The sequence below is a fragment of the Sycon ciliatum genome, chromosome 11, assembly GCF_964019385.1.
Source record: "Sycon ciliatum chromosome 11, ocSycCili1.1, whole genome shotgun sequence".
NCBI classification, from domain to species: Eukaryota; Metazoa; Porifera; class Calcarea; order Leucosolenida; family Sycettidae; genus Sycon; species Sycon ciliatum.
In genome coordinates this window covers 18,755,432-18,767,588 of record NC_088653.1, presented here as the reverse complement: position 1 = coordinate 18,767,588, position 12,157 = coordinate 18,755,432, and the positions used below count along the sequence as shown (strand labels likewise).

General features: G+C 50.6%; 1 protein-coding gene across 1 annotated transcript in view; it reads left to right on the top strand.

The window, feature by feature from the left end:
- Positions 1–964: 964 nt before the first annotated feature.
- The window catches only part of LOC135827432 (uncharacterized), a gene marked incomplete at its 3' end in the record, with an annotated part of 42,318 nt that continues 31,125 nt past the window's right edge, over positions 965–12,157 (top strand). The window contains 4 exon segments of the mRNA XM_065339931.1: positions 965–1,178; positions 1,430–1,486; positions 6,854–6,920; positions 12,080–12,157. The exon segment at positions 12,080–12,157 is cut by the window's right edge and continues 25 nt beyond it. Of these exon segments, the coding sequence (XP_065196003.1) occupies positions 6,863–6,920; positions 12,080–12,157 (136 nt within the window).

Genomic DNA, 12,157 nt, shown 5'->3' with positions numbered 1-12,157 from the left:
CCAGGATCCTAGGACCCTGTCAGTCCAGTATCGTGACTCTAAAGCCACGCCCTAACACATGCCCTAATCCACGGCCTCGTCACTGAGAGCGTATTTTGCTTCAGGATGAATCCCTTGACTGCATCTGCATAACACAAGACTGAAAAGCGAAGGCAGATGCTTCAGCCCAAGCCGCCCGTGTACCAGGTGTACGCATGGACCATGCCAAGTCCATCAAGGATAGCTGCCTTCCTGCCATGCTTCGGGTGCAGGAGCTGGCTTCAGAGAAGGGAGCCTCTAGTTGGCTTACCTGCAGCCCGCTCCCGTCACTACGGTTTTGCTCTCAACAAGCAAGCTTTCCGCGACTCGCTTCATTTGCGCTATGGAGTGTGGTTGGATCCCGGCTGGACTGCCCTCAACCTGTGCATGCGGCACTTCCTTCACACCTGAACACGCTTTGTCCTGCCCAATCGGTGGCTACCCCTCTATGCGTCACAGTGACCTCCGTGATCTAACAGCATCCCTCCTGATCAGCTATAGTATAGCTGTGACGAATGACGTGATATGAGCGCTGAACCTTCCCACCAACCAAGCGCACCCCGGTCCCCGGAGTCGCACCCTTGGGTTTGGCCTTGAGCAGGGAGCCGGGAGCCCAACGCGGCTCCCGGCTCCCTGCATGCATGGCCTTGGTCTTGGATACGTCACCGCCTGGCACTCAAACAGTCGAACGCTGCATCGATGGGGATCCCGGGGAGTACGGACCTAGCCCGGAAGCAGTGAATGTGTACGCATATGGGCAAGACGTGTTAAGACGAGCCAAGAGTTCATGACCTCGCGTACTTTCCATTCCATGCAAGGCGCAGGGATCCTTGTACGGATGCTGTGAAGTGTGAGCTGTGTTCTTTCATGAGGCCTCGAGCTCGTATACCATGTATACGGTATGCTCTTGGCCACGCCGACTCACGGAGTGCAAGGAACACTCGAGTACGAGTTCGTACTCTAGCAATCCGCAATACGTCTCCGGTTTCCTTCGTTTGCCAAGACAAATATCAGTACGTCCTTGGTGTCAACATCCCAACCATTCCCTTCTAGCTTCCTTCTCGTATTTCCCTCTCAGCCGAAGCTCTCATTTTCTTCCCGAAACCGTCTCCAAACCCACGCGTCCACCTTCTACTTGTTGAGAGCACGTTGGAAGAAAGGTAAGGTAGCGTAGATGTACGATAGATGTTCTTGCTATAATTATTATTGTATAGAAGACAGTTGGGGTACCGGATGTACTACTAGTATATTAGGGAGTCGTCAAAGTCAAATACCGGTACTTGGCGACTCCCTGCCGCATGTACAGCTCCGGAGCTCCGAGTCTTGTAGCATCAGGTGGCAACTGGCTTCAAACGTACTGTCTGACTGTGGTACTAAAGTCTTTCATGCACTGCAACTGCTTTTTTTGTAGCTGCGAGGAACATTTCTTGCCTTTTGGAAACTCTCCCTAAGCTACATTTCCGAAGAGGTGAGTTAGCTTGCATTCTCTTTACTTCTCATGGCTATTGTAGCCTGCTGTTGCCGCTTTCGTTTTGTGCCTCGGAACGTTCGAGCTCGATCTGTCTTCATAATTATTGCGTACATGAACGCTTAGCAAAGTGTACTACGCTAGCGACATCAACCAGGCACAGGTAGCCAGACAGACAGACATGCCAGCTACCCAGGTAGATAGTTGGGTCCTGGGTCTTGGGCATTTGGGACGTGTTGCAAAAGAGGGATCCGCGAGCGGGATTCGAACGCAGCACCCCTGTCTTTCCGGGGACAGTGCCATATCGATTAGGCTACAGGGGATCACACACCACACACACCTGTGGCTCCTTGCCACACTGCTCCCCTGTCCCAACAGGCTGTGTCCTCACGCCGTACCTACTCGCCGGGGGGGGGGGGGGGGGGGGGGGGGGGTACCATGGGTAGTGGGTTTGAACCATTGCCAGGCGCCAATGTTGCAAAAGAAGGATCCACGAGCGGAATTCGAAGCCAGCACCGCTGTCTTTCCGGGACAGTGCCCTGCCGATCAGGCTACCGGGGATCACACACACACACACGCACGCACACGCACGCACACACACACACACACACACACACACACACACACACACACACACACACACACATACACCCGTGGGTCCTTCTTCCTACAGATGGATCCAGAGTTCAGACATGGCACATGCTTGTTGCTGGGTCCCAGCCAGGCAGTCGTACTCAAACTAGGGAGGTGACACGGCACGGAAATCCGTGTCACAGGGGTTGACTCGCACCCGTAACCCCTCGTTGTTATTTTTGGAATAGTTCAGTCCAGTCCAGTCCAAAAGGTCATACTCGGATCGACTCGCCTTCTGTACTTCACCTCCAAGCGTGCCGCATGGATGTCTAGTTTTTGAAATTTTTGAGGCAGCACATTTCGTTTATAACCCATCACTCGCCAGTATTCTTTGAAAGACTACCAGCAATTTTTTAGCTCCTACCATGTCCGAACTACTTGATAGCAGTGATGGCAACAGCAGCAGTTATGAGACGGCGTGTAGTGTTGCGGCAACTGTTCAGAACTGTTCAGAGTCGTATCCTAGGTTAATCCGAATACTAAAAATTGACCCAAATTGCACATAACACGAAGCTGGTTTTTGAAAAATGTAAGTCGTGTATCTGCCCCATTTCTTCTTTATGACTTGCACAATACACCTGTCTTCCTAAACAACACATTTATAGCAGGGGTTAAGTACTATAATAAGAGAAGTACAGTCAGTGATATTGTCTAAATACTACAATTTTGACACAAATTACACATAACACGAAGCCAGGTTTTGAAAATTGTAAGTCGTGTATCTGCCCCATTTCTTCTTCATGACTTGTACAATATACCCGTCTTCCTAAACAACACATTTATAGCAGGGGTTAAGTACCATACAAGAGAGCTACATTGTACATCTAGTCATACTGTCATAAACAGCCAGCATTTTTCCTGCAGCAGTCACACCACCATCGTCATTATTTCCACGGAAATCCTCTTACATTGTTAGCTCCTACGTAGTTAGATACAATGTAGGGGACTGTAGGACCGGCTCGTCAAAAATAGAGAACCTGAACAAGCGTGCTCGGGACGTCTGAGCAATCATAGTATGCCTGAGCACTCCAATAAAAACTTAATCAATGGCAAAACCGTTCCTCACAGAAAAATCATACTTTGCTGGTCTTGCGTTGCACGCTTGGAGGTGAAGTACAGAAGGCGAGTCAATCCGAGTATGACCTTTCGGACTGGACTGGACTGAACTATTCCAAAAATAACAACGAGGGGTTACGGGTGCGAGTCAACCCCTGTGACACGGATTTCTGTGCCATGTCACCTCCCTAGTTTGAGTACGACTCCCTGGTCCCAGCCAATGAGCGTGCCGAATATGCGGGCAAGATCAGTCGATCTTGCCCGCTTGTTCTGTACACAATACTGTGTACCTGCTGTTCATGCCCGCATATCCGGGCATGGTCAGCAGCCATAGAAAATCGCGCCACACATTCGTACATGCAGTCAAATCTGCCGTTAGCGACCTCTGCTGTAGGTGACCATCTACCGTTAGCGACCGATTTTCCGTGCACCGACGGTTTCGCATACAAACTGATCTGTCCAGAGCGACCATCTGCTGTGCGCGACCAGCGACCGCGATTTCATGCACGGTGGCTGCATTCAAATCTGCTGTAAGCGACCGCGACCCAGGTTCAGTCAGGTGCGAAACTGTACTTGCCAGTGCGCTGTCAACTGCAAGGTGTGAAAATGCGCTGTCTTGCAAGTGCGATCGACTGGCCCTGGCATGTACTGAGGCTGCGCTGTAGTGTAGCTCTCAAATCCAGGCAGTGTCAATCTACTGCCGTGTCGCATACGCGTATACGGGCATGGTCGTCGTAGGTATGCACGCCACACTTACCGTAGACTTCGTACACATGTACTTGTACGCACGCAGTTGTAGTGAAACAACCTTCCTGTAGGCTACAAAACAGAACAGCGACGTTCACGGCAGCCTCGTTGGAGTGTAGTCGGCTTTCGCATGAGACGGAACAATGCTACATCCTCAAGCAAGAAGCGTCGCTGTCTCTCTGTGCACTATTCTTGGGTTTGTGCACCCCTATATTCTATTGAATATCCAATAAAATGATATTAAAAATCACATTATTCTCGTCGATTTGAGTACATGGAAGCATATATGCATGCCCGGTATGCCGGATTTACCATACATCTGCCGTATGAGACCATCTGCCGTAAGAGACCGCTTTTTCTTGCACCAAGGGGCGGTCGCTTACGACAGATTTGACTGTACCATTAATTTTTTTCTAAATCATTGCCTTGGTCAACATCTCTGAGGAGTTCTTCTAAATTTGCCTCGCTTCTCCAAGGCTGCTCACCGCTGTCCTGCAGGGTTGCCCAAAACGTCAACCGACCTTGCAGCTGGTCGGGTTGCTCGGCGAAACAATCGCAACGGAAGCAGACCTCAGCAAGTACTCGCATTTGAACCGTACTCTGGCAATCATAATACCGGAACTGGTGATTATCGGTACCAAGAGTAGATAAACAAGAGTGTGCAACTCCGGATCTCTCCTGCACAATCTGCAGATACCCCGCGCCCACGGCGGAATTTTTTGTTTACGTCACCTTTTTTCAGAGAAACGCGGCTTTGCCGCAGAGCAGTGTGAGAGCACGTGCTGGGCACCGACCTTGCAGTGTAAAGCCCAGCCAAGTGCACGAGGGAAAACTCTCCAAAAGGCTCGCAGCGCGTGCGTCGTCGAAAAGATTACGTCAACAAAAAATTCCGCCGTGGGCCAACCCATGCGGAGTTGCACACTCTTGTTTATCTACTCTTGTCGGTACTAATGTTACTACTGTACTCAGGCGCGTGACCCGTATGGATTCCTGGGTGCCCCGAATCCCCCTTTTTTGCTCAAAATGCAGGATTTTGTTTCGTTTTTGAAATTTTTCCCGGGGGACGCCCCGGAACCCCCCTTGAAGGGCACCGGCGCACGCACCTGATACTACCTTCACCGGTCTTGAAATATTTTCAGCTCAAAACTGGAAAGTCACGGCCACGCGAACCTGCACAACATGCAATGTGTGTACAAGCTCCGTGTCGTATGACCTACAGACAGGAAACCACCTCCACAAATCCGTCCACGAAAGGACGAGATGGTGGGGCGCTCTGGTGGTACTTTACCCTGCTGTCACATTGTCATAAAGCAAAATTTCAGCCGCAGCAAATTTTAGGCCTCAAAGGCCCAGGCCGAAATTTTCCAAAAACAAATATAATAGCAATAAAGAGAACAAATTCTGTTGTCATCGCCACACTACAACAAAGTCATGAAGGTTTACCAAAATCGATTTTCTTGTCGCAATCATCAGTGGAAAGCCGTGACTGAAGAGAAACCATGCTGAATCAATGATTAATATACATTCAATAATGTGTTACGAGAACAAAACAAAGTGCTAAAATAGAATGAGGGAAAGTGAGACAATAGAAGTGAAGTGAGAGCTAAGTGCAACAGGGGTGAGGAACTAATTGCAACGCTAGAACTGTGTGGCGATGACAGCAGAATTTGTTCTCTTTATTGCTATTAGAGAGGTTTTGCAGAGCGAACGTTCGCAATGATTTTCGCGTTCCGGGTTGCGAAAACTATTGCGAACGTTCGCGCGAAATTTGTGTTTTGCATGTTTTTCGCTCCCAGGAATTTTCGCGTGCACTCGCTTGTTTGAGAAGTGGTCTTCATCCGATTATTTTGTTGTTGCGAGTGACGGCACCCTGAGGCATGGCCTGAGACGAGAGCTCTTTGACTACCTTGTCCATGGCCGGAGACTCACAGACAAACGGGTTGGCTTGTGCCGTAATCTGGCGCATCAACACCTGAAATTCAAAAAGGCATCGTTGATGTAACCGGCTCTGAGCAGTGAGAAGACGAGCAGGCAGGAGATCGGGGATGGTTCCGGAGATGAAGCAACACGGGCTGCCACAAGTATAGGAAAGCTAGCACCCGCGGACCAAGCCAAGAGTAGAGATCAAGCACAAACATGAGGATTGAGGGTGGCTCGCCGCGCACGAACAGTCCACAAAGAGCGAACATTACTGCGAACGTTTGCATGTTTCTCGCTCCAAGAAAATATCGTGTGCACTCGCTTGTTTTTGAGAAGTGTTCTGCATCCGATTATTTGTTTGTTGCGAGTGGCGGCACGCGCACCAGGTTCCCTGAGTCACGGCCTGAGACGAGAGCTCTTTGACTACGTTGTCCATGGCCGGAGACCCACAGACAAACGGGCCGGGTTGGCTTGTGCCGTAATCTTGCGCATCAACACCTGAGATTCAAAAAGGCATCATTGATGTAACCGATTCTGAGCAGTGAGAAGACGAGCAAGCAGGAGATCGAAGATGGTTCTGGAGATGAAACAACACGGGCTGCCAAAACTATCGGAAAGCTAGCACTCGCGGACGAAGCCAAGAGTAGAGATCCAGCACAAACATGAAGATTGAGGGTCGCTCACGATCACCGTACACCAGGCTGACCAGCGGTCCACAAAGAGCGAAAATTACTGCGAAAGTTTGTTTCGCGTTTCCTGCAACTTTCGCGTTCAAAACTGCGAACGTTCGCACGAAGTTTCGCTTTTCGTGACGTCAAACGAAAATTCGCGCGAACGTTCGCTCTGCAAAACCTCTCTATTATAAAATTGTTGTCTCCGCGTCGATTAAAAACAAATACGCGCCGATTTTTTGTTGACTTACAGCACGTGTCCAGGTGTGTATCCGTGCAGTCATCTTATAAAGTGTTTACTTTTGTCTTTCCTATTCCTCTTTTTTTCCTCTTTCCAAAGATACGCACGATGAACAAGCACGCTCTTCTTCTTCTCCTCCTTTGCGCTGCCACATTCGGCTATTCCCGTGAGTCGTCCGCCCAGGCGTTGGTGCATGCAGTCGTGTGTGTGTGTGTGTGTGTGTGCGCGCACGTGCGCACACTCATGAGTGTGTTTATTTTTGAAGTCCACCCATAGCTTGGAGGTTCGGGGTTGTCTGCCACTGGGCGGTTCAATAGCAAATTGAGTCTTCTTTCCAAGATTACTTCTGAATCTCTCTCCCCTCTCCCAAAGTTAGGCCCACGTGACCACTCTCTGCCAGTGAGCATGTATAAGTGTGGACGTGTGTGTGTATGTGTGTGTGTGTGTGTGTGTGTGTGTGTGTGTCTGTCTGTCCGTCTGTCTGTGTCTGTGGACGTCCGTTTCGTCGACGAGGAGACCTGGAACGACATTCCAAGTCCTGTGCTCGTATTCTCACTTGAACTTTCCGACATTCGCTATCATTGCGTACGCAATGGGCAAGATCAAGGTGTGTGTGTGTGTGTGTGTGTGTGTGTGTGTATGTGTGTGTGTGTTGTCTTGATGTCGGATGCTGCACAGTCCTTCCAGTGGCGAGGCCAATGGGCTGGACAACGAGCAAGCATTGTCCCGAGCAGAAACTGCCGTGTCATCCTCTCTGCGTGCATGTAGACCACATGGCCTAGCCACTCCAACCGGCGGTTCGCAATCTTGATGTTGATAGATTTTGTTGAGCTGACCCTTAACCTGGCGCGTTGGAGTGAACCACGTTGAAGATGGATGGGCATCTTCTTCTCAGCGACACACTTATGACAGGCCATGTAGAGCGGGGATTGCAGATGATCTGTGCCATATGGTGCATTCCACTCGAGCCGGTGCTGGCGTTGGTAGAAATGGTGCATGCACAGACTGGCGCCATTCAGACCTCTCCGAGGCAATGTCGAACCAGTTTCGAAAACGTTGGAGGTCCCCGCGCAAACATATCCTTCGAGTGCCGATGAGGACCATGGGCAGGCCGGGTCGCTTCCAGGGACCCAAACAGGAGTTGCCGCGGTGCACGCTCGGGTTAAAGGCACACCATATGACCAAGCCAATCAAAACGACGATGCCAGATCCTCTCCGATAGTGCAATAGGATCTCCCCAGCGATATCGCAGCTGCTGACACACGCGGACGCACGCACACACACACACGCACACACACACACGCACGCACACACACACACCACACACACCACACACACACGCACACACACACACACACCACACACACGCACACACCCCACACACATGCACACACACACACACACACACACACACACACACACACACACCACACACGCACACACCCCACACACACGCACGCACACACACACACCTTGAAACCTTGAAACTGCCACCTAAAGGTGATGCAGTGCCTCAAAGAGGCAAGGAGGGCAGAGGTACTTCTTGCATTTGTGTTGAGCCAGGTACTGGAGACGTGTGAACTTCCGAGAGCAGGTCGGGCATGGGATGGTGCAGCGCTCGGAGCCAGAGCTGCATGTTCTGCGGTTGCAGTTGTGCCGGCGGTGCCCAGCTTTGCTCCGGAAACAGCGGTCACAGGTGTGGCATTGGTACTGACATTGGCTGCAATCAGGTGGGCGAGGTGCAACTATCTCTGGAACTGGAGCGTCACCAAGGCTGGGAGAGCAGCTGTGCACAGCAAATCCACCTCGGCTAGCAAACCAACGATGGCACGTTTCGCACAACACAGCACCGCCCTGTTCATGGATCGGCTTCAGTCGCTCTTCCCTGCATTTGTGCCGCCGAAGTCCGCTTTCACTGGCGAAGAGTCGATCACAGATCGCACAACACACTGACTTGGCTGTTGTTTCAAGGCGTAAGCGCATTGCAACAATGGCATCCGAGATGGACTGGATCCATTCGCCACGTTCAGCTGCGAGGTCGTATCAACCGGTGTATAGACCGAACGCCTTGAGGTCATCGCGTACCACATCACGCCATTGACGCCTGGGGGCCATGAGCAGGGCCTGGAGTATGGAGCCACGAGAACAACACTGCCTTTGGAAGCCGGTGGTCCTCCATCCTGGCAATGTGGCGAATCCACTGCAGCCGTACACACGTACACACACACGCCACACACACACACACACACACACACACACACACACACACACACACACACACACACACACACACACACACACACACACACCACACCACACCACACACACACACACACATTAACTACAACACACAGCAGCTTGCGGTTTGGAGGGTGCTGGCCAGCGAAGTGAGAGGCTACGGAGAGAGCAGGATCTTGGCAGAGCCAGGGGCGTAGCACCCGCTACGACTCGTACGACCATGGCCGTACCACTTTTCGAAGAGTGTTGTCCGTCCGGAACGTGCAAAACCGTAATAAAAAAATCAGGATCCATCGATGCATATGCGCATCAGACTTTGACCTTTTTCTAGACTCGTAGAGTCTACTCGTAGATCTGCCATGCATCTGCAGTCGTACTGAGTACTGTACTCGACTCGACTGCACACTGCACATTCATTCACAGTCATGTCAGAGCAGTGCATACGATCGCGACTCGTAGATCTACGAGTACGAGTCGTGCGTGCCAGATACTGGATACTGCACTGGCATGGTGCATGTCTATGCATGATCGTAGGTCCTGCCTTGCTTGTTGTACTGGACCTTTGCTCGAAATGAATAAACTAGGCCAGGAAGTAGCACGGTACGGACTCGAACTCTCCGGTCAGTTCGTTTTGAGATCGGTGATGGTGGAGGCACCTTGGCCAGAAGTTGGCGAAGAGCTGTTTCAGTCAAGAGACAATGAGTTTCCGAAGCGAAGCTACGGAGTGAAGGTAGCTGTGTTTCGCCGTTTTCAGCCCGAGTGGTTTGATCAGTTCCCCTGGCTTCACTGGGACGTTGGCAGCGAGAAAGTGTTTTGCTACGCTTGCGTCCGTGCATCCAGGCAGAATCTGATCTCTTCAGGAAATTCGGATTCGGCATTTATCTCGACAGGCTTCCAGAATTGGAAAGATTCAAAGCGAGTGATGACAGGCCACGCTGTATCAGGATGTCGCAAGGAGGCTGTGAAGCGCTTACAGCAAATCCCTCAAGCGGTCGGTGATGTTGGGGAGCTGTCAGACCCGCAACTAGCGAAGGAACGACAGCAACACCGCCAGTGCTTCTTCAAGATCCTGCAGGCGCTGAAGTTTCTGGCCAGGCAAAGACTTCCTCTCCGAGGCGCAACTAAGGAGGATGGTCGTCAGGCGAAATTACTGGTCAGTTGGCGACACGCATTTTTCACAAAAATTTGCGTTTCACCTGCTGGGAGAGTATGCGTGTACTCGAGTCTCATCCTGAGCACGTTTTTTTCTTCTTTTTTTCGGCTCCAGTATAGCTGTATTTTTCATTGCAAAGCCGTCCTCGATTGTTGTGTTCGTTGTTCAAACGAAGTGGACATTCAATCATGAAGGCAGAGGACATAGGAGCCTGATTGGAGTTTCTCGTGGCATAGAACGGCCACACAGAGACACTTTGGGATTTTCTGAATATAAAATACCGTACGCTAGATGCTGAGATCAATTTGTGCGATATCAAATTGTTTGTGATCTACCACATCGAGCAGAACGGGATCCAAACACAAGCTTACCGACGGTTAGGCTGCCGACCTGACTGGACAAATGATCCCTGGCTTCACCAGACGCCAGAAGTCGGACACCATGTCCTTTGCCACGACGTCCATCTCCAAAAAGAACTCCATCTTCGTCGTGAAAAGGCTTGAAATACTCAATATTCAACCGAGATTCGCGGTCTCACCCTTTCTCAGATCGAATCATTTTTTGTTGTAGCAGTTGCAGGGCAGATCCCCGCCACTACTTCAACAGGAGATGGCTCCAAAGCATGCCTGGAACAAGCCATATCGAGGTTGCAAGCCACCCCTCTCAGCAAGAAATTCGAAATTTCAATGGTGGAATATATACTATGAAGAGAATTTCCAAAAGTATGTTTTGCGGAGCGATCGCTCAACCTATGTCATTCAAACTTTGCAGGATGGTTCAGACGTACATGCTAGGCATGGAACCACAGGAGATGATATCATAGCTGACACACAGAGTCACACACACAGCAGATTCGTGTGCACAGATCCTAAATTAGTGGACGTCGTCATCTTCTTCCCGCTGATCTCAAATGTACTATGACGTGCTATTTCGCCTGACGGAAGTTGATGGGCACTTCATGCAGTTGCATCTCCCACGTGTCCATGCACGTCTCTTGTGACCGTGACATTTTATGACTTAAGCTGTGCCAGAAGTTCCCAGAACGCAGGATTTGTGTCTTTTTTTTACAAAATTTTGCAGGAGGAGTTCCTCAGACCCCACTCCAACACGGCCTTTGGCCGCGCCGACCTTCGGTCGTACCACTTCCAAAACCCCTCCTACACCCCTGCCGAGCCAAGAGGATAGTCACGTCCGAGGGACGAAGACCGAGAGCCCTGAGTAGCCGGAAATGAGCGTGGCCAACACCCCTTTATTTACTTTATCCAAGAGAGGAGAAATGGGAGGTGGGTGGGTGAAACACAACGATCTGATAAGAGTGATCCACACACAGAACGGATCGAAATATATAACTAGGCAAACTTTAGCATACCACGTTGAGTGCCCACGACGCATGCCGCGTATGTTGAAAGTCGCGCATGAATGAATGCCACGTTGAATAACACGTAGAATGCCACAACGAATAGAGTACCATGTGAGCATGCACCAAGGCGTTTGTCCGACATGGATACCGTGATGTACAGTGCACGTGACTGTAGCCAGCAGCAAAGCATGAGCATGCAGTAAAAGCACTAGCAATCATAGCAGCATAGTTTGAGTGGTAGCACAAAGCAGCCGCGTGCACCCATTAATCTGCATTATTACTATAATGCTACACCCCCCCCCCCCCACACACACAGACACGCACACACACACACACGCACACACGCACACACGCACACACACGCACACACACACACACACACACACACGCACACACACACACACGCACACACACACACACACACACACACACACACACACACACACACACACACACACACACACACGCACATACACATGTACATGTAGTAGCCATGTAGACATACAAGCGGTCACACTGCTCATACACATCCACTGGCTTATTACCTTCTTCTGTGATATATGTGCAACTGCAGCTGCAGCTGCCACCGGCCGTTGCTCGTTTAGTAAGGGGATATCACAATGCGTGGGGTACTCAAGTGTTCCAGAGAACG